Source organism: Falco punctatus, assembly GCF_963210335.1.
Source record: "Falco punctatus genome assembly, chromosome: 4".
NCBI classification, from domain to species: Eukaryota; Metazoa; Chordata; class Aves; order Falconiformes; family Falconidae; genus Falco; species Falco punctatus.
Window position 1 is genome coordinate 112,689,185 of NC_137583.1, and position 27,361 is coordinate 112,716,545.

The following is a 27,361-nucleotide window of genomic DNA, read 5'->3' on the forward strand; positions in this document are numbered from 1 at the left end:
TTGGTAATACAGAAAACACTGCTGTGAGCATAGACTGCATCTCTGAATGACTCCACAAGTAAGACTGTGCTGCCTCTTAATCGAACACTCCCACTCAAACAGTTTACTTAAAGAGCAAGAGAAATAAATGATAGCCTGTCTTTTGTTTCTCCTGGTTGCTGAGGACTATTGCCTCCTGTTGAGACTCCTTTTCCTTTGTGACCTGCAGCTCCTTTTGTACATCAGCAACTCTGTCGTGGCTGCACTTTGTTCTCCACTCATGTAATAAAGGTGAAGTCTGGAGAGCTGTACACGCTGCCTCCTGAACTAGTTGGACGTAGTGTTGGACATAGGTGAACAAACACAGCCTGCCTTTTAAAAACAAAAGCAAAACTTTTGGGATGCTTCTGGGTACAAATCACACGCTCGGTCATTGCTTTGCTGCCACTAAGGGAGTCGCTTTTAAATTCCTGAACAGTGGTAGTTGGTCTTATGTTGTTTAAACAACTATGTTTATTTGATCCCCACTTGAAGCTCAGGAAGAAAACAAATCACTGTTTGGAAACTGTTTAGAGGAAAACTCATGTTCCAACTTTGTAAAAACACTCAGGAGTAAAGGAGCGACACCGGTCATTTAAATAACCGGCCATCCCCAGTGCTAGCGGACCCAGAGTTAGATACTATTGCACCACTTTGATAATACGGAGCCCAGGCAACCACTGCATGTCTCTTAGCAGCTGAGAACACACCATCTGGTATTTTGCAGGCCAGTAAGCTGTTTTTCTTTACGTATAAATATTTTGGCCATAGAATGCAGGCATTTCCGTGTGTGTATGTATATTAAAAAAAAAAAATTGTACTTTTTGACTGTGACCAGTTGGAACTGGCGTGGTGTTTGTGACCACTCTGAGTTGTTCTTCCCCTGCTGTCCTTCACGGGAGGCTATTACTTGGCAAGCACTTATGGAGCACTTGTGCTGATCAGGAACTTCCAGGAAGACCAGTCTGCCCAGCTGCTGAGTTCAGAAGCTAGAGATACTCTCCGGCGATGGCACAAGAGGACAACTAACAGAACAATGCCTTCAGTTGATGATTTTCAGGTAGAGCTTAGGGCTGAAGAAAAAAAACAAAAACAAAACAGGGGATGGTTGTTTTTTTTTCAAAATCTCCATTTAAGAAGTATGATTCATAATGGTTTCCTTGGGGCCACGAGTGGTGTGAAGCAGTGCCGAGAAGGTGGCTGCCAAATTTGTCTCTGTTTCAAAGTCTTTGCACTTCATAACAGAGTGTGGTTATGATGGTATAAAGGAAACACTAAATAATGGAGCTTTCCCACTGTCCTTTGTATTTAAGTCGTGCGGAGCGAGGACAGACAAAATGGTGTTTTAGATTCAGCTTCTTTGTATGCTTTGCTGTTAAAAAGAACAAACCCAAATTTCCAGTGGTATAAATCAGCACAACTCCCCAGTAGTGACTGGTGGCTTATCGCAGGTAATAGAGAGGAGACTTGGCAGAAAAGCTTGCCTATAATTTGAAAGTTTAAGCAAGGAGTAGAGTTCTATACTGTGGATGTCTTCATGTTTGTGGTTTGTTTTGTGGGTTTTTTCTCCCCCCTCCCATTTCTTACTGCTCTTTCAGAGTAGGGCAGTAACTCCAACTGAAGAATAACAAAACAGTCGGGATTACTTTGTCTTTTAAAACCAAGCCTGCATGCCTTTCATATAGGAAAAGATTGTTACATAGATAGGCATGCTGTTGTCTGTCCAGATGCATCAGTTTGCGAACTGAAGCAAGGAGGATGTTGGAATCGAGAAGAAAGTATTTACTCCTTTGTGTCCAGTTGTTTACAGTTCATACCACAGTGCAAAGTTGCTCGAGAGGCTAACGACAACCATCAATAAGTTATGATGTAGCTAAGAGCTTGATAAATGAAGGTACGGGGTCATCAGGAGGTAACTAAACCTTTCAGTTGCGGCTCCTTCTGCTTTATCAGTGTCCATGCAAACAACCACGGCACATCACTGAACAGGAAGGAGCTGGGAAAAGCAGCAGTCTCCCACAATTTGCCTCTCTTAGGAAGAGGAGAGCTGACAAATAGAAATTCCAAACGGTGGCCAGTGCACAAAGCTAGTCCATCTTACTGGGATCCATTTTATATTCTGCTTACCTGTAGTTAGGTGTCACATTCAGGTAGCTTGAGTCTGTTCTTTCTAGCAAAATATTACACTTAATAGGAAAATTAATCACCTTTGTATTTCTGCTGGATGACTAAATGACAGAAGATTTTTCAGCAGGATCTTCTATTCAGTTTCACTTTCTCTTCCTCAGCAACTGAACCTCAGCCAAGCTACCTGTACAGCTGGATGCTGTGCTGGATGCTGGAAGATGCAGGGGAGCACGGGGAGAGCTAGCACCAGGTGTGTCCAGGGCTGCTCCTTTTGTTGACTCTTTCAAAAAGAGCCTCAAATCAGTAAGGTCGTTCCACTTCCAGGCTATGCTTGGCACAAATTCAAGCACTTTGCTGCCTGCCCAGAATGCCAGTTTTCCATCTCCGTTCTCCACATCTGCAGTCCTGAAATGAAGCACCTTCCCTACAATGAATGTGTAACAGCTTCAGCTCAACTCATCTTTCCCACATTGAACCAGGATGTGGTTGCCACGCGTCTGTGGTGCTGTCTCACAGCCTTACCACCAGCTTTTGGGTCCTAGAAAGGCCTTCATCCTCCCTCCCTCAAAAAGATGGAAAAGCAAAAAATCCGGTATTTTGATGATGATGAAATACAACTTGCTGATACTGCACAAAGAATTTTGATACTTCCTATATGAGTAACAGGCATTTGCACAAACCTCAGCCTCTCCTTGAAGCAATCCTGTCCATCTGGAAGCATCAAAAAACAGGTCTTCTGTGTGTTAACTCTGTTAGAAATTGAAACTGTAGTGTGTTTTGCCTTATTTAGAGCTGATTTGATTTTTTTAAAAATTATTTATTTATTTCTTCACACCGGCTAACAAAAATGGATTAGTTCTGCTCAGTCCTAATTGTTTAAAAGCTGTTGCAAAGTTCCAGTGCTTCAGTCTGCAAGCAATCAAAAGTTTATTAAAAACCCAGAGTGCTCTTCGGAACTGAAGTCATATGAGCATTCTTCTCAGTCTTAGCTTTTAACAGCTTGTTCTTAGGAAATGTAAATTTTTACCATTGTGATTTAGCATGCTTAATTTATTCAGCGTACCAACATAAGTACCAGCTCAGTAAATAAAACAGGTCTTTCTTACTGTCATTTTCTCCATCTCCTTTCATTTTACTGCTTTTAGTTTCTAATTGCAGTTAGTTTCTTTGCAAAAAAGCACATGATGGCAGACTGCTTTGTTCATGTGTCCAAAAGTGTGTTGTGGTTGGGTGGTTTTTTTCCAGTTGCTTTTTATTTTACTTTTTAAATACTTTTTGAAAGGTAGAACTGCGTTTCCTTGTAGGGCTTGTTTAGAATTCATCTATGTTACCAGTTGTGCACACATGTGAATTTCAGCAGAGAAAAAAAATCCAGCTTTTGCCTCATGATCATACGGATTTACTTTAATGTTGCAGAGTAAATTTTCTTTCTGCCTCCCTCTAAGCCTTTTGCATGAAATTTGGTTACATCAGGCTCAGACACCAAATTGCCATCGGTTAACGTGATGAAAATGTCCTGCATGAAAATGGATTGCCTTTTGCATACTGCAGCATAAAGAGTGAATGGCTTATCGTGCAGCAACCTGTGGATCAGCACCCTTGTGTGTTGCTGGCAGAGGGCTGGGTTTTTTTTCTTTTTCCTTCTGACGAACATAATGCGTGAAGCTTCTCTTCAATAGTATTAACCCAGCATTTGCAGCATCATCTCTTGGACGTGCTGCCTCTGATGTTTATTTTGCTTCACAGCATTTAGTTTCCTAGTAAGGCCAAACACCAAGTCCCGTTAAAACCACTGATGTTTTCAATGGGGCTTTAAGACTGCTATCTGTTAATTTCTAATTGCAGGGTTAGAATGTGAGCCAAGGAAAGGAGGATGTCAGCTTATGAATTTCTGTTATGCCTGCCACAGTCCTACCACCAACATCAATTCACAAGGTGGCTGTAATGTACAGGAATCACTAGTGTGTTTCACAACTAGAACATAGACAGGCTTGCTGTTTGTTGCTGAGCTTTCTGTTTTCAGAGGATGAGGTCTGGAGGTTTTGTTTCTGATGTCTGTTTTCTCATTCTACAGAACTACCTTCGTGTTGCATTCCAGGAAGTTAACGGTGCATGTACAGGAAAGACCTTACTAGTAAGACCCTATATCACTACCGAAGATGTATGTCAGCTTTGTGCTGAAAAGTTTAAAGTGGACAATCCAGAAAAATATAGCCTGTTTCTTTTTGTTGATGACACCTGGCAGCAACTGACAGAAGATACCTACCCTCAGAAGATTAAGACAGAGTTGCACGGCCGCCCACAACCCCAAGTCTTTTGCTCTATCTACAAGCACATTAACAGTGATCATATGGTGCCATTTTTCAAAACAATGATGAGTCAGCTTCTTAAAACCAGCAACTCCTTTAATTTCTGTTCCTTGTTAACTCTTGAAAACATCTTTGTTGGCTGCCTGCCTTAGGAGCTAAAACAAGTCTTAAACCATAAATACCTAATTAAACACACATATTGCATACAAAACCCCGTGTAAACCGTGTGTATGGCCAGTTATACAGAGTGTTCCACCCGTGTGTTTGAGCCAACAGCCCATGAGGCTGAATTTCTTGTACCACAGACTCTTTTGAAGCATATTATACCATGGCCCTTTGCAGGTCTCTTTCTGTAGTGTGCAAAAATGTATTTTCTTGCACTCACTCTATAGCTGAATGTCATTTTGATTCAAGTATATGTATGCTAAGACAAGTATTTCAGTAAACCAGCTGGTATGAGCTCAGTTTCACCAGCATGAGTTTGACAAGACTGTCCAATGCAGCGCATCAGTTAACTCCTTATTACTTGGATGATTGCAACCTTTCCTAATTTTTTTAATTACAGAGAATCGCCATTTTTTTGCATATATATATATATTTGTTCCTTCCAATTGTTTTTTTTTTTTTCCCTTGTTTTGGGGGGTTGGGGAAGGTGGGCACAGAATTAGAGTCTTTGTGGGGACCCAGAAAATGAAGTGTTTAACAGTAAAGCTTAAAGCGTTTGCTGTACAGAAGGTTTCTCTGTACCCACCCCATCAGTTGCTTATTTAGCAGTGCCTGATGTTTATAAGAGTGCCCTGTGGAAGTCTGCATATTCATTAATGAGCTAACAGTAGCTTGGCTCTGTGTAGAAAGGAGAGGAACTATGAAGAACACACACCCATCCCTGCTTTTATTTTTTATTTTTCCTTAAACGTCCAGTGTTTGCAGGGCCTTTGCTTTCTCTTGCCACATTGGCAAAGCTTCCCGAGCTCTATTGCCCCATAGTCACAAAAAGTCTTCAGTAATTGCTGGGATGGTGAGTGAGTTTTGGGCTTCTAGCCCTCCATTGCTTTGTTAAAGACTCAAGAGAATTGCTTAAAACTTGCATTTGAAAGTCACGCCTCAAACAATGAATTTGTGGAGATCCATTTATTTACACTAACGAAGAAAAAACTGTAATACTGCATCAAAATGAAACTTAGTGGCTGCTGAATCACTGAATAATAATGTAGAATTGCTGCTTAAGCCTTTGCCACAATCATTGCAATGTTTGTTTGTAGACTGCTTGGTTTTTTGTTAAGTCGTGTGGCTGCGTGTGGTGCATTATTCCCAAGGTGCTCCTTACTGCTCTGATGCTCTGTATGTTCGCAGTACCAGGTAAAGTGGAAGGCTCTGTGGCTGGGGAAGAGTGGCGTGGAAGTGTTACTGCTCTCTCTGTTGCACCAGAATTTCAACGGCTGGGTTTGGTTGCTAAATTGATGAAACTACTGGGAGAAATTTCAGAAAAGTGAGTACCATGCTTATCTCTAATCTTCTAAAAGTAACCTCTCAACTGACATGGCTTAGGTATTTGACTTGCATGAAAAAGACCCAGAATTTTGCTTTAAGCAGTGTTCTGATTCGCTGAGGATTCCCTGTAATTAGAGAGCAAGACTAGAAATGTTATGTGGCTGTGTAAGATCTCAGGGTTTCTGTGAAAGCTAACTTGCCAGAATGAGTAGGATGTAGCCTAAATTCCAATAGAGATACTGTATAAAAAAATGTCCTTGTCTTGACAGCGGGAGAGTTTCATGGAGTGTCAACACTGCTGTAGGGTCTCCAGCGTGCTTGTTCAGTAATCAGTTCAAGTTCCTGCAGGCAGCCTTGGAACCAATTCTGTATGGCAGACACTACCTTAGCTTGCTTTCTTTGTCATGCTTGGCTGCTTGTACTTGCTGAAAATGTAATTGAGCATCAAATGAACCCACAGGGAAATGTCCTGAACTCATGGTGGTAGGGCAACCCCGTTGTAATTGGTAAAATGGGAAAACTACACATTTTGAAGAAGCTGCCTCGTGAGGAGAAGGGCTGCATTGTGTTAGGTGACTGAACTTTGTGACCCATTCTGCCACTGCCCCCTGCCACACACGTCGAAGGAGGCCGTCCCTAAGCCAATGCAATTGAAAATGTGGATTTTTAGATTTATTTTATTTTTTAAATAAAAGATTTCTTCCGTGTATGAGACCTGTGTGAGTGCTTAGCTTGCCCTGTTCTTTCTGTTCATAATTCTGAACCCATAGGCTGGTGTAAAAGAATGGTTATGTGACAAAAATAGAATAAAATCTGAGCTTCTAGCGGGTTTGTCCCTTGGGAAAGGAGTGCATCTGTTACTGCAGTGTGAAAGGTGTTTGATTAGCATATGACATCATCAGACCTGCTCTTGGTCGGATTACAAGTTATTGGTTATTTAGCAATACATTCAGCTGCTATTCCTTACTGTGGTTTTTCTTTGGTTTTATGTTTCCAAAGAAAGGGTGGATTTTTCATTGATCTCTTTGTGAGAGTATCAAATCAGGTTGCAGTAAATACGTATAAACAGCTTGGCTACAGTGTGTACCGGACAGTATCGGAGCGCTACTCTGCTAGCAGTGGAGAGACAGATGAAGATGCTTACAGTAAGTGGTTGTTGTGCCTTAAGTTGAATGGAAAGGTTCTTGTGTTGAGGGTTCCTGGGCCTGTACAAGTTCAGATAGTCGTTGATGAACGGGATTCTGTATACTGCTTTAGATAGCTTTTCCTACTGAAGTATTATGAAACTTAATTGCAGGAAACGGAATGAAGCTGTGTTAGGGGAAGTTCAGGTTAGGATGTTAGGTTTTGTGCCCTGACTGAACGCCCTTTCAGTGGATAAGATTTTCCTGTCAAGAGCTCAGGGAGCATCTGGATGGTGCTTTTAGTCATATGGTTTAGTTTCAGGTAGTCCCACGAGGAGCATGGAGTTGGACTTGATGGTCCTTATGAGTCACTTGCAACTCAAGATATTCTAGGATTCTAGGAAATCTTCTCGAAAAATGATCTTAATGTAATAGAGAAGTCACTTAATGTGGCTTTGTGCAATGACTGTCTTTTATAATAGCGTTATTTTCTTTTGCCATAGATATGAGGAAAGCTCTTTCCAGAGATACAGAGAAGAAATCAATTATACCTCTGCCTCATCCTGTGAGACCAGAAGACAATGAGTAACTGTAAACTGTGATTCTCAGACAACCTAGTAAGGGTCAGTTTCCTTCTCCCCAAAGCCCCCAAGAACTTACAGATGAGAAATATTAGGCTCAATGCTTTTCCCCATGAAATACCAAAAAGCAATATTGAGAAGCTGCTTCTGTCGGTATTGGCTGCATATTCGTGCTCTTGCCCTATTGTTCTTCCTTTTGAACCGTGGCACTTTGGAGACTATTAAAATGGAATTGCCTCCTGTATGGTGGTGTCATGGTTTTCCTTCTCGGCCACAAAACAGTCCCCTCGCTTTGTCATTCCCACGGAGCCCTGCTCTGAAACTGAAAACGTCTGGCCGCTGCTCCCACACAGAAGGTGCCAGGAAGGAGTTCTGTTGCTGCTCTCGCCTTCCCTTTGCAGCCATATAACTGCTGCGACAAAACCTGAACTCTCTTCTTTCTGAGCCACAAAACCAGAAATTTGGTACATCAAAATATACTCTCCAGAACTCAGAGGTCTCTGTTTCTCTGTGCCTTTTACTTACCTCATTCCCTAATTTAATTCTTGGACCCATCTATCCCTTCACAGTCTGTCTGGAAGTTACGGATGCTGTTACTTGGAGGCATTGACCAGGCACTTAGTTCCAACACAGGTTTCTGTCACTGTCTTCCCTGGAATTTCTTGGAGAAGAGTGCAGAGGAGTGAAGGCAGTGGGCTGATTAGCATTGATAACATGCAGCTGTGGCCTTGCCTCCAAGGCAGTGGGTTGAGGGACATGGGTGATGAGCAGCTGTAGCTCGTTCCCACAAAGTGGTTAAATAGCCCTGAGGAGTGTGGGAGAGGGGGTTGGATGGAGGGGGAGTGGTCTGCCCTGTGGGATGAAATTCCTGTCACAAGCTCTAAGGCACCTTAAGGAGAAGGGGGCACAGTTTGAGTTTTCCTCCATGTAGGCATCAGGGAGGTACAGCTCTGAGCTTAGTACTGGCCGCTACTAGGAGACGCTTTAAAGTGATCTGAGTGTGGCTCTGGGTACGCAAAGCTGGACAGGGTTGGCAAATGCTGATGTAGAGTTTTGGTAGTAAACTTGACCAGCCTGTCTTAACGAGCAGGCATGTTCTTTGTTTGCAAGCACCGTTTAGTCCTGCCTAGGCATCCCGAAAGTTTGAAGGGCCGTGGTCACATCATCCCTTGGTCACACAATGAACTGTTGCCTGTGCATGTTTGCATTTTAAGGAGCATGCTGTGGTTGTATTTTCTCTGTTTGGCTTTGCATTTGGGAAACAATGTAGCAGTTAACAGCTCAGCTGAAGGAGCACGATACCTGACATGGCAGAGAAGGAGGCGTATTTTACTAATTTCTTTGGTGTGCATCAGTTTGACCCCAAAATGACATTGTGTCAAAGCTTGCGGCCAGGTTCCGCTGTAGATGTTGACTTGGGGAATGAATGACTCCAGGTGTGCTTTAGGAGAGCTCTGTTGGTGTAGATGTGCTGAGCAATTGTTCTGCTGTGTGCAGCTGTTCTGGTTTGGCTTCCAGGTGTGAGCATGCAAAAGAAAACTCACAGCTGTGGTCAGCCTTGCTGTAAAATCAGAGCGGTTTCTGCTGCTGCCTGGATATCCGAGAGCCTCCTGAACATTTCAGGCAGGTGAGAGTTGTGCTCCAGTATGTCTGAGAGTCCACAGCTCTGGAGTTCCCTAGAGGGGCACTACAGGTAAGGTTGTTAGGTCGCAGAGCTCTTTGCAAATTACACTAATGGAGTTTCTTTAGGTATATATTTGGATACATGTGCCAGCTGAAAAGGTATTGTTTGCTTTCCTGCTCAGTAAGCACAGATCACTTGGGTGGTCATGGACATTTGTCATTTACTGAGGAAGTTTCCATCCATTGGATGGAAAAGGAAACAGTTCAGAGGCACTGTTTAGGGTTTGGGGTTTTTTTGTTTGTTGTAAAACCTGGAGTTTTAGCATTTTGTTCTGTGTTGTCTGTTAAAGTATTTTGAATTAAGAAATGTAAGGTGCTGAAGCAGCTAAGTGGCAGAACCATGCCTTGTCCCTAGTGTAGCCCTAATCCAAGGCTGGTTTAAAACTCAGTCCAGTTAGTCAGTGGGAGAACAGGGAAACAACAGATGATCAATCTGTGTGCACAAGTGCTCTCAGAAACGCAGGTTTTTTTGGAAAAAATTGTCTACAAGAATAGGAATTGCTTGTTCAAAGACTACGTGCGCTTGAAGGAGTGTGTGAGTTAAAGCAGGCAGAAAGATCAAGATCAGAGGAGCAGCCTGGAACAGAGGCAGAGCCTGGAACTGAGGAGATGAATCACCTGGGACAGAGTCAGGTGATGGATTTGCAGAACTGACAGGACCAAAGGAAACTCCTAAAAACTTCAGACCCTGACTAATGATTTGATATGCGTATATAAGCTGTGCTGTATCCCTTCGTTCTCTGCCACTCACTGGGGTGGCAGACCAGCTCTGAGTTGTGACTAAAGCAAGCCCAGTGGTACCTGCATCTGGGTAAATTTTTTCCTGTAACAACAGCAATCGCTGGGGCTTATCTGTAGGACCCCACCATCCACCGCCCCTCCTGCACCTTGTGCCATGGGTTCCCCATGGTGCTGCTTCTCCCTCCTGGTGGGTTGGGGGCATGGACAGAAAGAACCACCCAAATTTATCCTTTGCATCTGACAGCTTTATAGCCGCTCGAACCACGCGGGTGCTTTTTAGTACGGAGGCAACGGGTAATAGTGGCTGGGCTGCGAGTGGGCAAAGGGCACCGCAAAAGGAGCCCCGCAGGTGTGACCTGAGCTGAGATCCCGGCCCGTGCTCGCCCGGCCAGTGGTCAGCACAGGGTTGGTGGGGCGCTGCTGCCACCTAGCGACGCAAAATCGGTACCGCAGCCGCGCGCTTGGTGGAACGCTGCTTTTATCTGGCGACCAAATATTGGGCACTGCAGCCGGGCGGTTGGTGGAGCGCTCTTGCCACCTGGCAGCCAAATATTGGGATACTGCAGCTGCACACTTGGTGGAGCGCTTGGTTAGGGTGAGGCGCCTCTTAGGGTTAGGGTTAGATGCCGGGGTCGGGTTTAGGGTCAGACGTTGGGCGTGGTTAGGGTCGGGGTTAGTCAGTGGTGCTTTAAGGAACTCTCTCCTCATTAAACTATTTTCCCAAAATGTCTCCTCCAAATCACCTTCCCTACAAGTGCCCTGTATAGCTATGTGACCAGTCTAAGTGGATCAGTACTCTAACCCTAGAGGAATTAAATGTCGGTGAGAAGTGAAGGAAGTTTTATCTGGGAGACAAGGACTAATTCTAAACTAGCTGCTCCATTCTTCTAAATCATGAGTAACTTCCCATGCAGGGAACACATTTTCTGTTCTCTCTCTGACTTGGTATACTGGTTACACTGTAAACAGTCACCTGGCCTACAGCTCAGAGACCTTTGTACGCTGCTGTACATACTGCACAGCAAGAATCACCCTGCAATTGCCCTGGGAGGCTGGCTGTGTGCCAAGTGACCATTTTGCTTTGTGATGTGATGTGCTGTCAGAGGACATGGCACTGGAACACCTATGAGATGATAGGAGGACTGATGCACCTCTCTTCCTTACCGGTTGAAGTTCAGCTGTTTTGGGGTTATGTAGATCAGAATCAACCTTGAGATCTGTACAAGAAGTTTAAATTTAAAGGGCACAACCCTATTTCCATTAAAACCAACAGCAAGTTTTTACTGACTTGACACTTCAGTGTTCCAGTTCTCCATAATCTAGCAAGAGATTGCCCTTCTCTGCAAAGGTTTTGGGAAACAACAAGTTTAGCTACACTCAAGTGATGTCTCCATGATGTAAAAAAAAAAAACCACCAAACATTTACAGAAATCACAAATGGAATAAGGCTTTAAGTATCAAAGCTGCTGTTATAGTAACCATTCTCTCTGACCGTTCTAAGGCAAGAGCTGCCACCTTTGCAGTCCCAGTTTCTGGACAGCTTCCCTGTACTTCCCTCTGCATTTACTATACTTCTTTGTGCATACTGCAATTAAAAATGCATCTTTCTCCCTTCTCTATTCCTCTGTTCTCAGAGGTTACTTATTGCTAATTCATAACTGTTGTGAAAGACTTGAGATATCAGAGATGTAATGCAGAAGAAAGCCTCCACCAGATTCTCTCTTTCCCCTAAAGCCTTTGTTTGTGCTACTCCACTCTGTGCCACTGCTCAGAAAAACTCACTGTATCAAAAGACGGTGAAACGATGGTCACGTATTAATCTAAAGCTTGGCTGTGTCCCAACACTTGTGTATCACTCTGTGCTACTCCCCTAACTTCCCGCCTGCCTTCCCTCCTACAATCATAGTAACAAAAAGATACACTGAAAAACTGGCTATCCAAGAATCTGGGTATGGTTGCTGGGTTAAACCAATAAAAGAATTGTGATCATTGGAAAGACGATAACATTAGGTGTGCCATCCCAACATCAAACAGTGCCACAGACAAATAAGCCATGGGTCTCTCCCTTAATTCACATGCATATACAAATGTGGACAAACAGCACTTTTTTTTAGGATAGGCAGATGAACCTTGTTAGCTACTCCTTTGGAAGTAGTGTTTCAGAAGAGTCTAATGCAATCAAGGTGTGACTGCTTTTAATACATGCTAGAAAGATCAAATTAAACACTAGGCAGAACCTGCCTTGACCAATTTAGGGGGTGCTAAAGTACACACCACCTGAGCTGGCTTACAGCTGTCAAACACATTAATTAGAGCTAACACGTTCAAAAGTCTTTAAATCCTTCATTGGGCATCTCTGCAGACAGGTTTTGTATTGTTCTTATTCTCCTCTTCTAGAAACTGATGTAGTGTAGTCACTGCCCTACTAATGGTGGGATTAGCATACATCACCTCTCCACTAGTATAACTGCACCCCACGAGAGATCTGTGCAAATGCCACTAGGAATGTTTCTGAACAATTACTGTTACAGCAATGTGAAACTATGTACAAATAGGCCCTAGTCAGAGCTGTGTCTGTACTGCAGTTTCAGATATGACTGCAGCCAAGTGCCTGTCTGCCATAGTTAAATGTACTCTGAGAAGACATCACATAGGAGCTCCATCAACGTGGACCTACACTTGTGTAGGGAATGCTCACTGAAGTTTGTGCTGCTGTGCTTTCTCTGTGATTGTTTCACGGACTACCTAGATCAACGCCGGTACAGGCAGGCAACTGTAACTTCAGCGCCACTGTGACCAGAACTCTTACATGGTCTCTTCTACCATGTATGTTATATTTGGACACAACATACTCAAAGGCATACCTACAAACAGTCACAGGCGCAAGCAGAGTCTCCAGTGAACTCAAGGAGACAAATGCACATAAACAACTTTGCCCTCACTCCTCACTCGCACCTCCTCCATGACTATGAATAAATGCTGGGTCAGGACCACATGAAGGCTTGTCTTGTCTGAGTTTGTTTTTCTTTTCTTTTAAATCTTACTTTCCTAGAAAAAGAGAATCAATGAAGTAAACTTGTTGCCGTGACTACACTGCAACAGAGTGCTTAAACAAAAACTTAGATGAGATTAAGAAAAGAATAACAAAAACTAAATAAAGTTGTGTTTTTTTTTTTTTTTTTAAATGTAAGCAGGCATTTACACGTTTGAATCTTCTCATGGGGATTTGAGTTCCTTGGAAGATGAGCAACTTTTCTGCTCCTTCCTTTGCATTGCTTCATAGCAAATGCAGCATGCTTGTGGACAAGAGAAGCTGCCTGCTGTAACTACTTAGCACCAAGTTTTATTTGTTTGTCAGACTTCCAAACCTGAACTTTTCTACATGTGGAGTCAGGCATTCCCATTTCTATTTCTGCCTATTTTGCGTCGTTGTGTGAATGCAGCAATTCACCTAGTGACTCCAAACTCAGGTTCTTCACTCATGAAACAGAGAGAAAACATCTCTGTAAAGCAGAGTGGGGAAGTACTGCTCTTCAGGTGCTCACACTCCTCACTCATTTCCGTCGCATACTACAGATTTCTATAGCTCGATTTCTCTCAAGTTCAATAGCTCAGTCACTGAGCAAAACCAAGTAATTATGAGCCATAATGCACCACAAGCAGCAAAGGCAGAAATGTCAGAGCATGCAGTTTGCGCATAATTTTCATGCCTGATGCCTAAAATTGTTCATCTAAACTCTTTGGAAAATACTTACAAATAACTATTTTGTTCACAGCAGGAGCAAAAGATTTTGTTTGTCATACATCTTCCTTTTCTTCACCAAAGCTAATCTGCATCCAGACATGGCACAAAGCATTTTCACTCACTCTTCACACTCAAAAGGCACACATGCAAATAAATTCATTGTCAGCACACACTTAGAAAACTACTCTGTACATGGTCAGAAACTTTAAAGTTTTGCTGCAAAAGAAAAGGGTAAAAAGGCATTTTGAACATTGTGCTGTTTGCAAAAACTATTCCTTGCATCTGTTGTCTGTAGCACAGAGTTAGCCATAGCTGTGGATAAAATGATGGGAACAGCTACAGTCCTGTAGCAACTGACACACACAGTAGTAGTGACAGCCTGGCACCAAGGGCCATCCAGTGTTAGACACAGACACACAGAGATGCACGGGCATGTGCACTCAGAGAATAGATTCTGGGTAAACAAGAAGGCTAATTTTTCTTTGTTTTGTGCCCTGAAAAAGACAGGAAGAGCTAAAATATCAAACCTGAGGTTCTGTGCATATCAGTTGGTAAGAGACATGCTGCTGAAACATTAGTTTGGCTTTATGGAAGCAGTCATCAGAAATTCAGTCGCTAACATTTCAGCCATATGGTAACGTGCATCTCATCCTCAGCAGATGAACAGATGTGCCAACAGCTGAAGGGGCAAAAAGCTGGGTTCCAGCACACATTTCATTTTTCACTACCTGGAAAAGACTTAGGAGGAAGTTGGGGCCAATTATGGAAAATGAGTAGGGCAGGAAAGAGATCTTCTTAAGTTCCTGTCTGCCCTTTTAAGTACATCAAGCAAGCAGAAATTTCCCACACATGCTTTGCACCCAGAAGCAATGCTGGCATTAGCCACAAACCTCTGCATATAGGTTAAGGCTGCACTGACCCTCAAATAAAAAAGCCTAATCCATTGTAAATATGCAGAAGACACTCAATTCTATTACCGCCCACTGCTTGTTACTTTCATTCAGTTTGTAAGGAGTCTGCCTCTGAGGTATGGTCTCTAATCACAATTACAGCAAAACACTGATTAGGATGCACGTGGTAACATCATAGGAAACAAATATAAAATTGTCTTGACAAAGTAACTGCATTTATTGGGATGGTATGGCTTTTAATTAGCCTTAATTTCCAAAGAATTATTACTTGCTAAAAAAAAGAAAATCTTTATGGATCTTTAAGTTTTTGAGTGCAAGATTCTCCCTCTCGCTCCTACTAATACCTGAGAGAGTAGACCTAGCATAACTCATCAGGGAATTTGCTGTATTTGACTGCAGGAATGCTCATTGTTCCAATATATTTGGGAGGGTTGTTGTAACTACGAAGATTGTATTGGTTCTTACTGAATGAATATGGAAATCAAGTCCCAATCTGGATTAACCTTCAGACTACCACAAATACGTTGTGCTTCTTGGAAGTAATCTGTGTGTTTGTACACATGTGCACATAAACACACACACAGAGGCTATATACATCTGTACAATTATATACCTCATTCTGATCAGATTTGTAGTTTGCTTCATGAAATACAGTAATGCAAACCAGGCCACTCATTTCTCTCTGTAACATGAATGTGACCCTATTAGCGTCAACCTTGAGAAGCCCAGGACACAGTGCAAATCCAGGTAAATGGGCTTGGTTAGGGATGTTACATCCACATTATTCTGGGCTGAGCCTCCATTCTTTCTCCTCCCTTCACTCCCTTAGTTTCCTGGTCCCCATGGCTAATGCTCATAGTCTGCATATGCCCCCACCATTTGCTTCCATCCTCACAGAAGAAACACCCTATGCTCTTGCTGGCAGGACATCTGGTGTGGTACAGTAGGAGGAGGTTCTAGATACTAGAAGTCGTAAGGCCAGCTCTGGGACAGCAACTCGGGAGTTCTTTCCAAAACGACTGACATCTGTCCAGATCCTTAATTGTACTGAGAGAAAAAGGGGTTTAAACTAAATGAATCACCAAGGGGGTTTCTTTGGAGGAGTCTCATCAAGCACAGGCATAGGCCCCATCCTGCTTATTGTGGTGGCAGGAAAATAAGCAAGCAAGCACATCGTTCAAATAAGATACAGTTTTGTGCATGCCCCACACCTTTTTGCACATTATAGACCCATTCAGCAGTGCAGTTTTATCTTCACTTTGAGCTGATGGCAGCCACTGCTGCATGAAAGCTCCAAAATGGCTTCAGCAGCTGGAACGCCTGTATCAAGACAAAGCAGGGGAAGAGATCTGAATGACCTACTAGAAACAGCTTGTGCTCCAGTGCCCAGATGTGAATATTTACACCATCTAAGAAAAAAAGATTCCCAAAAAACTGTTCCCTGGGTGTCTCAGCACCACCAGAGATGTTACCTTTGGTACCCCTTGCTGAGGATTCTTCTGTGCACTTTAACCTTTCTCTCAGGAGGCAAACACAACATTTTACAGAGGACAGAGACACTCTCTCCCCTCTGTGCTCTTGTTCTGCCTCATGAGCGCACAGGGATGATGGGTCCCAGTCTCCTGTTTATCAGCAGTCCTGGAAGCGGACACAGCTCCATGCAGTGCCCGTGGTCAACAGCCAAGTAAGACAGACAAGAATGTGCATGCCTGGGTGAATGCAGCTTTTTCTTCCATCTGGAGCTGTAAGCCTTGACGATAAGTGTGTGACTGGGTGTTTTCATCCATAAGGAGATCTTCAAGACGTTGTTACAGGGAGTAGCTGGCACATCCCATCTATCTATGTCACTATGGTATCTAGGCACAGTATAATTTCACATTATAGCTGATTATGGAAAACATTTCCCTAGAAGACTGTTGGCCCTTTAGTAACACTAATGCCCTCTTTTGTGACATGCCCCGGGACTGTTACAAGAGCGGGGCTTGTCTGCACTAAGAAATTTACCATTAAAATTATAGAGCCATTTCATACTGCATAACTCCCACTTGGGATGATTTTCCAAAAGAGGCACTTTTCTGATCTTATTTGTGTTACTCAACTGGGGAAAGGCATTATTATTTGGAATAATAATAGAGATCATGCTGTTACACCTACAGTACTTTAACTACACTGATAACTGTTGTAACTTTTTTTCAAGCGAACAGACCTTCTTTCTCAGTCTCTTGTCATTCTCCATTTGGCCAGTACTGTGCCACAGGAGAAATTCTTCTGGAAATACCAAAGAAACCTGCAATGACAGTCTGTAATCTGAGCTTCTGTGAGACCAGGCATTTTGAGATTGGATTTGTCTTCTCCTGGAATAGACAGGAAAAATCTTCCCCAGCTGATTTCTGCTAATACCTTGATCTGTGGCCCATTAATGAGGAACTTATTACAAAACCTACATCTTGGTATTTCAAGTTGTTTTGCTTTGGTTGGATGTACTGTTCATGAAAAGATCTAAGTGCCAGAATCAGGCTTTCAACATGCATATTTGCAATGAGAAATTCAAAATTCCCTTTCCATTGATGTTCTTGGAGCCATCTTCAGACCTGCTGCTGCAGTTGCTACCACTAAATGCCACTAAATCAGTAAATCCATTTATTGAAATAGTCATACAGAGCTGCAGCAATGAGACACAAACTCAATCCAATTCAAAGCTCTTCTAAGCAGAAGGAAATAAAGATTCAGCTCTGTTCTCCGTGAAACTTGAGTAAAAAAAGGGTGGAAGCTTAAGAATGTATGTGGTAAAGAAAAGGCCATTCAGGAGACAATACAAATGAACCCTAGCAATAACTCGACAGGGACAAGAAGGTGAATGGTGTCCCAAGCACTCCTTTAGCAAAGCCCTGAAAATACCTCTGGGATTGTCCAAGGCCCCTTGATTCAAGATAAGTCTTTCCATCAGCTCTCTGAAATGCTCAGCAGTAACATCTGGAACCCCCATCCAATTATCAGATGAAATGCAGGAGGATCAAAGAGAGAGTTTCCCAGCTCTCCTGAGAACAAGCTGGAGCGTGGGATAATCAGCAGCTTCTGACTGCTGCTAACCACCTCTCACTCATTAGCATTTTCCCCCGGCCTCCCCACCTGCATGTGCAGTCCCCTCTGCCTCCAGAGTACCAAGGGCCCCTCCATGCATGTTTCTTTAAACCTGCCTGTAACAGTCGTTGCCCTGACACATCCTAGAAGTTTATAGCGGTCTCTTTCCTCCTCTTACCATTAACTGGAGGCAATGCCTTTTGGGACATACTTGCACTGCTTGGGAGGGGGGATGAGGGGAACAGATGGGGGGGTTGGGGGGTGGGGGGTGGGTCAGGAGCTCCAGGGATACTGGTGCATCTCCAGACAGGTGACACCAGGCGAAGAGGGTCCCCCGTGGAGAGTCGGCCAAGTCACGAAAATCACACCAATATGGCTACATGCCGTGCTCACTTTATTAAACAAACAGGTCATATTTATAACTTAAACCGACCGCTCACATGGCTCTACACACAGGTGATTGGATAAAGGTCTCTGGCCACATGGGCATCCATGTCGCTGACCGGTGAGCATGCTGCAGGCGCCTGATCAGAGTGTGCCGATGAGAGGGTGCTGATTCCGCGGTTCCCAGGACTTGCTCTGCACCTGGCTTATTGTTTGTGCATAGCTTGTTTTCTTTCTCACACTGGTTGTCCCAAGGACAATTTAAAGTTGCTCTGCAGCTTCAACTAACAGGCCTGGGTTGTCCAACCCGAACAATGGTAACATATGTCCTCGGTCCTTTAAAAATCCCTCTACCCCCTGCTGCTAAGGACTTCCATCAAGGGGGAGCTTCTACGTGACAACTGAGAGTGACCTGCTGGAGAATCCCCTTGGGGGGTCCCGCTGTCCCAGGAGTGCTCTGTGGGGGGTTCTTCTGCTTCCAAGATGTCCCTAATGTCACTAGGGTGTCCCTGGGAGGGTCCTAATGTCCCCGGGAGTGTCCCTGGTATCCCAGTGATGTCTCCTAGTGTTCTCAGGTGTCCCTATAGGCATTCGGGTCTCCCAGTGTGTCCTGCGGGGGTCCTGGTGTCCCAGGGGGAGTTCCTAATGCCCCTAAAGTTTCCCTGGATGCAGGTCGTGTGTTTCCAGGGGGGTCCTAAATGTTCCAGTGCTGTCACTGGGGTGGTCCTGGCATCTCCAGGCCATACTAGATGTCCCAGTGGTGTGTCTCAATGGGTCCTTGTGTATCACAATGTGTCCCTGGGGGGAGTGGGGGTGGTGGGTGTCATTAAGTCACAGCAGTGTCCCTGGAGGGGTCCTGATGTCCCCAGTCCATTCTGGATGTCCCAGTGGTGTCTGTCAGTGGGTGCATGTGACCTAATGTGTCCTTCTGGGGGTCCTTAATGTTCTAGTGGTGTCCCCAGGGGAGTCCCTGATGTCCTAATGGTGTCCCTGGGGGGGATCCTGGTGTCCCAGTGTGCCCCTGGGGCATTCTGGGGTGTCCCTGGGGGTGGTCCTGGTGTCCCCAGGGAGGTGAGTGGATAGTCCGTTATGTCCCGGGGCGGGGTTCCTGGGAAATTCCTAGTGTCACAGGGGTGTCCCTGGAGGGGTCCTGATGTCCTAAAGGCTATTCTAATGATGTCCCAGTGGTGTCTCCCAGTATGTCCTTGTGTCGCAAGGTATCCCTGTGGGGGTCCTTAATGTCCTCGTGGTGTCACTGGGGTGGTCCTGGTGTCCCTGGTGCCCCAGTGGTGTCCCCAGGAACGTCCTTGTGTCCCTAGTATGTCCCTTGTGTGTTTCTGGTCCTGTGGGGGTCCTGGTGTCCCGGGAGGAGTCCTTAATGCCCCTGCATTGTCTTGGGGTAGGGCTTGTGTTAAAGGGGGGTCCTTAATGTCCCAGTGCTGTCCCTGGAGGGGTCCTGGTGTCCCCGGGTAAGGTGAGGGAGTGGTCCCTGATGTCCCAGGGAGCGTCCCTGGGAAATCCCTAATGTCACAGTGGTGTCTTTGGATGGCTCCAGATATTACCACACCATTCTATATATCCCCCTAGTGTCTCCCAGTGTGTTCTTGTGTCCCAGTGTGTCCCCGTGGGTGTCTTTAATGTCCCAGTGACATCCCTTTGGGAGTCCTGGTGTCCCCCCGGAAGTCCCTAACATTATAATATTGTCCCTGCCTGTGTCCTGGTGTGCCCAGTGTGTCCCTGGAGAGTTCCTGTTTCCCTAGGGATGTCCTCAGTGACCACAACCTCTCCTGCCTGATCTCTGCCTGCCCTCACCCTCGCTGCACTCTGCGACTGAGACCTGCAGCTGCTGAAAAGCTCACCCACACCCAGCCCCATGGCCAAGGCCGAGAAAGGTGAAGCGTTGCTGCTCCTCCCGTGGAGGATTCACAGCGGGCCTCTCAGGGAGTCCCTCAGCAGCTCTCCTGCTCTTGCTTCGTGGTCAACCAGGAGCAAAAGCATGCCCAGATCTAGTCTGAGAAAGCATTTGGCACGTGATAGAGTTTCGCTCTTCCCTGGGGTCAGCCTTTGTGTCGTTTTCCTGGGCAGGGGGTCCTGGTCACAGGACTCGGGACCTTTGCTACGGTCCAAGAGTGATTCCAAGGTGAAGAAGAGGTGTACGTGGTTCGAAGACCTGTCTTCCAGCTGGACATTGCTGAGTTATCTCTGTGGGAGCTCGCGTTCCCCACAGAGGTTTTCCCTGGTGAGAAGGCAACAGCCACCCTCCACTTCCCCCTGCCCTGTTTGGGACTGGGATGCATGCTCGCTGCACTTCAGAAAGGGTGCAGAGAAATGAGGATTTCAGTATTTCTCTGGAGAGAATTCCCTCCAAAGTTAGGCGGACAGCTTGAGCTCTTCCAAAACTAACCACTCCCCAAGAGCCTTTTCCATAAACGACCTTTTCTCTGGCATTCTGTTTCGAATTTTACATGGAAATCCAGCCCACTCTGCCAGTAACGATGTTCCTCCTCCTTGCAGACGATGTCAAGATCGAGCCGCTGAACTACAGATGGCTATCGCGAACCACTTCCTTCCCACAGCATGTGGTGCAGAGCTGTGTGCAAGAGACCATACTCTTGTACTCTTTCCAGCTGAGGAACAGGCAGCGCCTTGCCTTTGCCTTCAAGGACATTGGCGTTCTGTCCTTCACCGATGATGTTCTGTGCATGCGGTTCTATCGCGACTGTGTCACAGGGCTGGAGAGCAAGGCCAGCTGGATTGCGCTGCTCAACACTGCGAGTTGCTCAGGCTTTGAGGGTGATGCAGTGACTTTGGGAAGCCTCTTGAAGGGTGAGCAACCCGATGGCTGTTGGCCAGCCTGCACGTGGCAGGCCAGTCCGACACCTTTCCACGTGCTCACCTGCGCTGACTTCTCCATTGGAAAAGAAGTTTTATTCTGAGCTTCTGAGTTCTTGCCCTACAGAAAGGCTGGCAGTGTTACTGCGCAGTCTCAGTGTTTGCTGTGCAGCTTCTCCAGAGCAGAGCAAGGGCTCATGTTCACGGAGGAAGATTTGGAGAAGGGGTTAGGAGAAGTGGCTTCCTTTCGGAGCAGGAGGCAGGTTTGCTTCCTTTGGGAGCCAAGAGCAAAGTGCCTTGGAAACCTTCTAGCAGCTCTGTGTCACTTTACAGAGGCTGTGGATGCCCGGTGCAGCTGCCTCCGGTGGAGAGACCAGCACTTGGGGGATGCAGGCTGCTCCTGCCCACACCTTCCCCAGGTGAGTGCGTTTCCTCTGCAGCCCTCGACTGACCGAGCGGGCAGATTCCCAGCTCCTCAGGAGTGCGCCTTCCGGGGCTCGGCGTTGCACGTTGAGTCTGGGAGGGCGCCTGACCTGAAGGGGCTGGTTTCTCGTTAACTTACGATGAGTTGGGGTTACACGTGTGTTCTCCTGGAGTGGCCGGGCAGCGTCATTGCGTTTCTCATGCCCAGCCTGCCTGCCACTCCCATCAGAGAGAGCCATCTGCACACAGGGAGGACTTTAAGCTACATCGTCTGTGTTGGGGGGAGATTGCTAATAAAACCCATGTGTGGCCACATGGCCACGAGGAAAAGGGTTGCCATGCCTCACACGAGAGTCGTGAGGATTAGTGCTGGGAAGCTGCAGAGGGTAGGGGTCACCCTTCAAGCCTGTGTCATCATTTCCTGCCCAGGTTTCGCTTTACGGTGGTCAGCAGAGCAGTGGCCAAGGCTTTGTCCGCCTGGGCCAAGAAGGCTGCAGCTAAGTCCAGGCTCAGACAAGGTATGGGAACAGGTCTCCGCTGCCCAGCTGAGGCCCTGCCCCGCGCTGGGTGACCACAGCTCCATCAAAAGGCGCTCCCCAGGGGGCTGCTCTGCTGAGTTTCCTCCTTTGCCAGGTGCAGAGGCGCACCGTGGCAAGCTGCTGCAGAGACGGAGGAAGCTTTCCCTTCCTGCACTGCCAAGTCAGGGGCCAGGCACAAGACAGAAAGACTTGGGCAAGAAGACTTCTGAGAGGTGAGACCCTGGTGGGAAGGGATGAAAGGGATCCTGCACCCGTGGAGGAGAGACATCCCCTCCGGACACTCCAGCTGCAGGGACGTGGCAAGGTCCCTGACACGTGCCGCATGGTTCCTATGTGCTTGTTTCCCCTGTTGTGGGCCCCTCACTGGGGAAGGTGGTGGACGCTGTGTGCACCCCACGTCCCTGTGGTTCCCTTACGCAAGAGCTGAGGTGCAGTCGTCCCCCGTCCATCTGAGGGGGCTCAGGAAAGGCTCCCCCCTGCCAGCAGAAATGGCCCCACCTCCCGCGCTGCTTCTGCCAGCCTGGAAAGCTTTGGTACCAGGCGAAAGCGGGAGACCAAGCTGCCCCGTGCTCATGCCGACTGCTCCTGGTGCCTCTTTGCAGTGTTCTCCCCCCGTGTCCAGGCAGCTCCCCCAGGATGAAGGAGGCAGGCAAGGCAGGCAGGCAGGAGCCTGCTTCTCCAGCCAAGCCCACCTCTACACTCCCATCCTCAGACGACTGCCAGAGAGCGCTGCAGGTACGTGCCTTGCTGTAGCTACCGTGCTGCTGGGGACTCGGCAAAAGCCTCTTTGTGCAGAGAGCCAGCCTGAAAGGACTCCTTGACATGCACTGCTTGTCAGCTGTCTGTCACCTCCTTCAGATCTTCTTCATGAAAAGGAAGGTGTTGCACACCCTCCCCACATGCCGTTGCCCCCTGGGTTGTCACAAAACTCTTTCTCCTGGCGCAGGGGCTATGGGAGATGTCTAAGTCCTTAATCGGCTGTTCACAGGGGAGGTCTTTGGTCACAGCTGTGTTTGCCAGGAGCCTAGAATGACCCCACAGCCCCCGATCTGTTAGGGGCAAAGCCCTGCCAACTGACCAGCTGAGGCAAGGGGCGGCAACACGGGTCAGACTCAAAGGACACCCGTTCCAGGAGCTGAGGCTAATCGTGCCTTCTGCTGCCTTGCCATCCCCTCCAGGAGGTCTGGCAACTGTCTGCAGAGTGGGAGCAAGTGAGGCCCAAGTGGCAAGAGCATCTTGAGCAAGCAAAGGCAGAGTGGGCGGCGTGGGGAGCCTGGTCTGCGGGGAAGGACCGACAGCCGCCCCAGGTACGGGCAGCGATTGACACTGCTGAGAGCAGCAGCGATGCTTTCCTTCGGGGCACCCAGGGCGGCAGGTCTCCAGAGCAGGGGAGCAGGACAGACACCCAGCTGCAGGGCAGGGGTTTGCCTGCTCATGCTCGTAAGGGAGAGACTGGCAGCAGCATGCAAGCGGCAAAAGCAGCCGTGATGATGGGCACGTGGTGCTGGGTCTCCTGGCTGCCAGGTCCTGCTGCAGGCTCCTTTCAAGACGTCCTCTGGGAAACTTCACCGGTGGTTGCCATCTGCTTTGCTGAGAGTGTCTCCTCCTTGGCAGGCACTCAGCACTGGAGGCACATGGACTCCCCACCCTCCAGCCCAGCCCAGGAGAGAGGCAGTCAAGGAGAGGTGGAGAAAGGCTCCAACCCCTCTCCCAGCAGAGCAGAAGACAGCAGCAACCCCGCTGCAGAGACTCCAGCCCGAGTAAGTGTGTGCTGGCTCTCGCCGCAGCCTGGAGCAGCCACATAGCTGTGAGCCCACAGACATGTCCACATCCCACGTTCCTGCATCCTGGGGTTGCGTAGGACACCCTCTGGCGTCTCCTAACACGGGCATGACCTGGGTTACCCCACAGTTCACGGCCCAAACAAAGCTCATGACCGGCTGCAAGGGCGGGTACCCATGTGTCTTGGTGGGCACAGGGGCTGGACGAGGGGAGAGGCAGGTGGGGTCTGCAGCAGAGGCTGAGGAGACAATGTTTCCCTGTTGTTGCAGCCACCTTTCCCCACGAGCGGTCCAGGTCCTCAGAAGGCTGGAGCCGTACCTTGAGCGCAAGGAAATATTCAAGTACGTCGCTGAGAACAGGAGGCGGCTTCAAGAGCAGCAGAAGCAGCTCCCCTGGTAACAGTCTCCAAAGAGACCCCTCCACTGAGGCCAGCCCTGGGGGAAATGGGGGATTTCCCTGACGGCCCTCGTGAGACAGAAGCAGGTTCAGGAGGCTGGCCTTGGAGTGGACCTCCCTGACACCCAAGGGCCTGCCTGGACACCCAGAACCGGCTTTCCATGTGGGATGTAAAAGGCCTGGCAGAAGGCAGAGGGTCCCTCTGATGGCAGGCTCTCCCCGTTCCAAACCAGGGAGCATGTCCTTCCCAGGCAGAGTCTTGCCCCAAGACACCTATCCCCAAGCGGGGACACCAGCAGGGGACACTCCAGGTCTCGGCCCCAGGGGACTCAGCCCCAGGCTGGGCAGTTGCGCCTGGGCCCCTCTCATGGCCTTGGGCACAAGGCACCTCTCCTACTTCACGGGCACCTTGCGGCTTCATTGCAAGCACACCCCATCCCAGGTGGCCTGAGCTAAGCCTGCAGGAGTTCTCTGCCTCCCCCCTGTCCATACGGTCACACACTTCTCTTTCTTCCTCCCTAGCACCAGATGCTGGTACCGCAGCAGAGGGGAAGGTGCCGGGAGCAGCAGCTGTAGCAGTGGCTGTTAGCCAAGGGGCCGGGAGGCTTCTCACCTGCCAAGATCCACCTATAAATACAAAACCTGGAGTCCTGGGGTGGTTCCCAGATGGACTGACTGGCCTGTGCCCGGTGATGGATTGCTCTACAGGCATCATACACACCCCATGTGTGATCTCACATCTGCTGGTAGGGGCAGGAGGGAATAAAGTGCACCCACGCTCCCCAGCGTGAACGTTCTGGCACTTCCCAACACACAGGCAGCACAACAGGGGAGGCTCTCACCCTCTTCCCAGGAAAGCAGCAGAGCTGGTGCCTCCCTCATGTGTCTGCATGCTTGTGCATGCAGCGTGGGGAACCATCAGCAGGGCCACAAGTCTGTGTGTTTGCAGGGCTGTGAATGCACTGGCACCACAGCGGTGCAGTGGGTGGCTGGCACAGCCGGAGGGCTGTGGTGGGGGGACGTGGGCTCTGCAGGAAGGCAAGGAGGTAGGCTTGCCTCTTGCTCGTGCTGGGACAGGAGCCAGCTAATGGATCAGGATCATCAGGTAGACCAAGGTGGGTGCCGTGTTATCAGGTATCTGCTGAAGGTGCCTGCATCTGCGATGGCACCTGCATCTTCAATGGCATCTCCATCATCAATTGCATCCTGAAATTGCATGTCTCCAACCGTCCCCCATTGGCGGGCTGGGGACAGCATGTGCATGACAGCTGGGGATGTCCTGGAGGGTGGCACTTCCCTGGGCCCCAGGAGGGTCCCCTGGTGCTGCACTGCCCCATGACCATGTGCCCTGGGGCTGAGGGCTTGGCCATAAGCCTTGCGCAGGGGGACGGCGTGTTCTGGGGACTGTGCCTGGCACAGTGGGATTTTGCCTCTCATGCTGCAATACCAGGTTAGAGCTGCCCACTGCTGTCATGACTTCTCCCAGCCTTGGCTCACCCCATCACCCCAAACCTCCGCCAGGCCCGTGGGTGCACGCATCTTGCTTGCAGGTTGGGGCAAGGGTGTTTGTTACTTCCATGGCACTTCACACAATTTTTGGCATCACAGCGTGAAAGCATCAGCCAAGCAAGAGCTGTTTACCATATTAAGTATGTCTAATGAGGGCAGACGTGGTATGCACAGGTTTCTCTTTTTTTTCTTTCCGTTTCCATTTTCTCGCCACCCTCCCCACCCTCCCCAGCATCTTCAGATAAGAATATTACCATTCAAATAATCAAACCACTCTGGCCAGGCATCTTATGGACAAGATGCCTTTGTAAAAGGAGCCTCTTGGGGCACAGGAACTCTTCAGCCACGTTCCCCCAACCCAGCCCGCTGACTGCGGCATTTGGGGAAGCGTAACAGAATGCCATGTGCCCAAGCACAGGAGCTGTAGCTGAAGCATGTGAGTGAGGAACGGGAGGCAGAGGCAGACCCTGCTTGACATCCAGCTGCTGGGATCCTTCATTCCCAGGGTGGCATTGGGTGCTGCCAGCTCCTGTGGCCGGGCCCTGCAGCCAGCTCAGCCGGGAGGGAACTTTGCACCTACGCCTGTCAGATGCCAGCTGGAGGAACAGCGCTAAAGGAGACTTGGACCCAAGCTGACTTTGTCCTGGGCAGCGAGGTTGTGGTAAGACAAGGAGATCCAGCACTGCACTGGTAGCTGGTGCCAGGGAAATGGTGCTGGAGCCCCAGTGGTCCTGCTGTGGCAGGGGCAAAACTGGCCGCTCCTAGCAGGGCAAGGTCAAGGTGAGATGCCCTGAGCAGGGCAGGGACAAAAGTCAATGCCCCCCACATGGGGCAGAAGCAAAGCTCGCCACCCATATTTGAGCAGTGGCATAGAGAGCCCCCTGAGCAGGGCAGGAGTCAATCCAGGTCCCCTGTGTGGACAAGGGGCAAAAGCTGCCTCCCCAGGGCTGGGAGGAGAAACACCAGCCATCCCCAGAGGCACGAGATGAACAAAAGCCACCCAAGCAAGGCCGTGGCCCAACCTGGAGGTCCCAAGCAGAGGGTGTATCTTGGGGGGGGGGGGGGGGGGGGGGGGCGGCGGGGAGCAGATGAAATTCATCAGCAGTGAACCTGTCATAGCCCAGGTGCTTTGCTACATGAGTGTCATGGGCTTGACATCCTGAACAGTGGGCCAGCGAAAGCCAGCTGGGCTGAGCTGCCCTTTGGAATAACTGGGCTCCCTCTCCGGCTCCTTGCTTGGCTACCTCTTGCCAAGCATTTATCATTGATCCTCTTCTTGCATCCTCACTCAAGGGTAAGTTGGATTTGACTTTTGGGAGAGATCCTAGAGGAGGTAGATCGGGCATAAAAGTGTAGGTTGGTCTCTACCTCCCAAGCTGTAGGCTGAGCTCTTCCACATTTATACGCTGGCCAGAAGGTCACTATGGGTAGAGTTGTGTTTGGTAATTTTTATTTCTTTGCCGTAGCCTAGGCTAGGTAAGCTGGGAGGTGGCAGTCCGAGGTGTTGAGCTCACCCTAGACTGAGCAGAAGCCCACCTTAGATGGTGGGGGAGGAAGGGAGACTGAACAAGGAGCCTGTGCTCACAAGTGCACAAACTTGTGTGCTGGCCCCATCCCTTCCCCTTGGACAGGAAATTCAGCTCCCTCTCAAAATATAGCTTGGGGTGGGAATGGTGGGGACTGGA

General features: G+C 48.1%; 1 protein-coding gene across 1 annotated transcript in view; it reads left to right on the forward strand.

The window, feature by feature from the left end:
• Nucleotides 1-26,733, forward strand: part of LOC308061762 (uncharacterized protein) — a 28,029-nt gene extending 1,296 nt beyond the window's left edge. The window contains exons 2-11 of the mRNA XM_080382182.1: nt 917-1,078; nt 4,220-4,487; nt 5,808-5,943; nt 21,361-21,446; nt 22,084-22,201; nt 22,592-22,724; nt 23,168-23,296; nt 23,604-23,749; nt 24,041-24,166; nt 24,690-26,733. Coding sequence (XP_080238308.1) covers nt 917-1,078; nt 4,220-4,487; nt 5,808-5,943; nt 21,361-21,446; nt 22,084-22,201; nt 22,592-22,724; nt 23,168-23,296; nt 23,604-23,749; nt 24,041-24,166; nt 24,690-24,756 — 1,371 coding nt within the window. The 3' untranslated portion in view covers nt 24,757-26,733. The remainder of the gene's footprint in view (nt 1-916; nt 1,079-4,219; nt 4,488-5,807; nt 5,944-21,360; nt 21,447-22,083; nt 22,202-22,591; nt 22,725-23,167; nt 23,297-23,603; nt 23,750-24,040; nt 24,167-24,689) is intronic.
• The last annotated feature ends 628 nt before the right edge of the window (nt 26,734-27,361 follow it).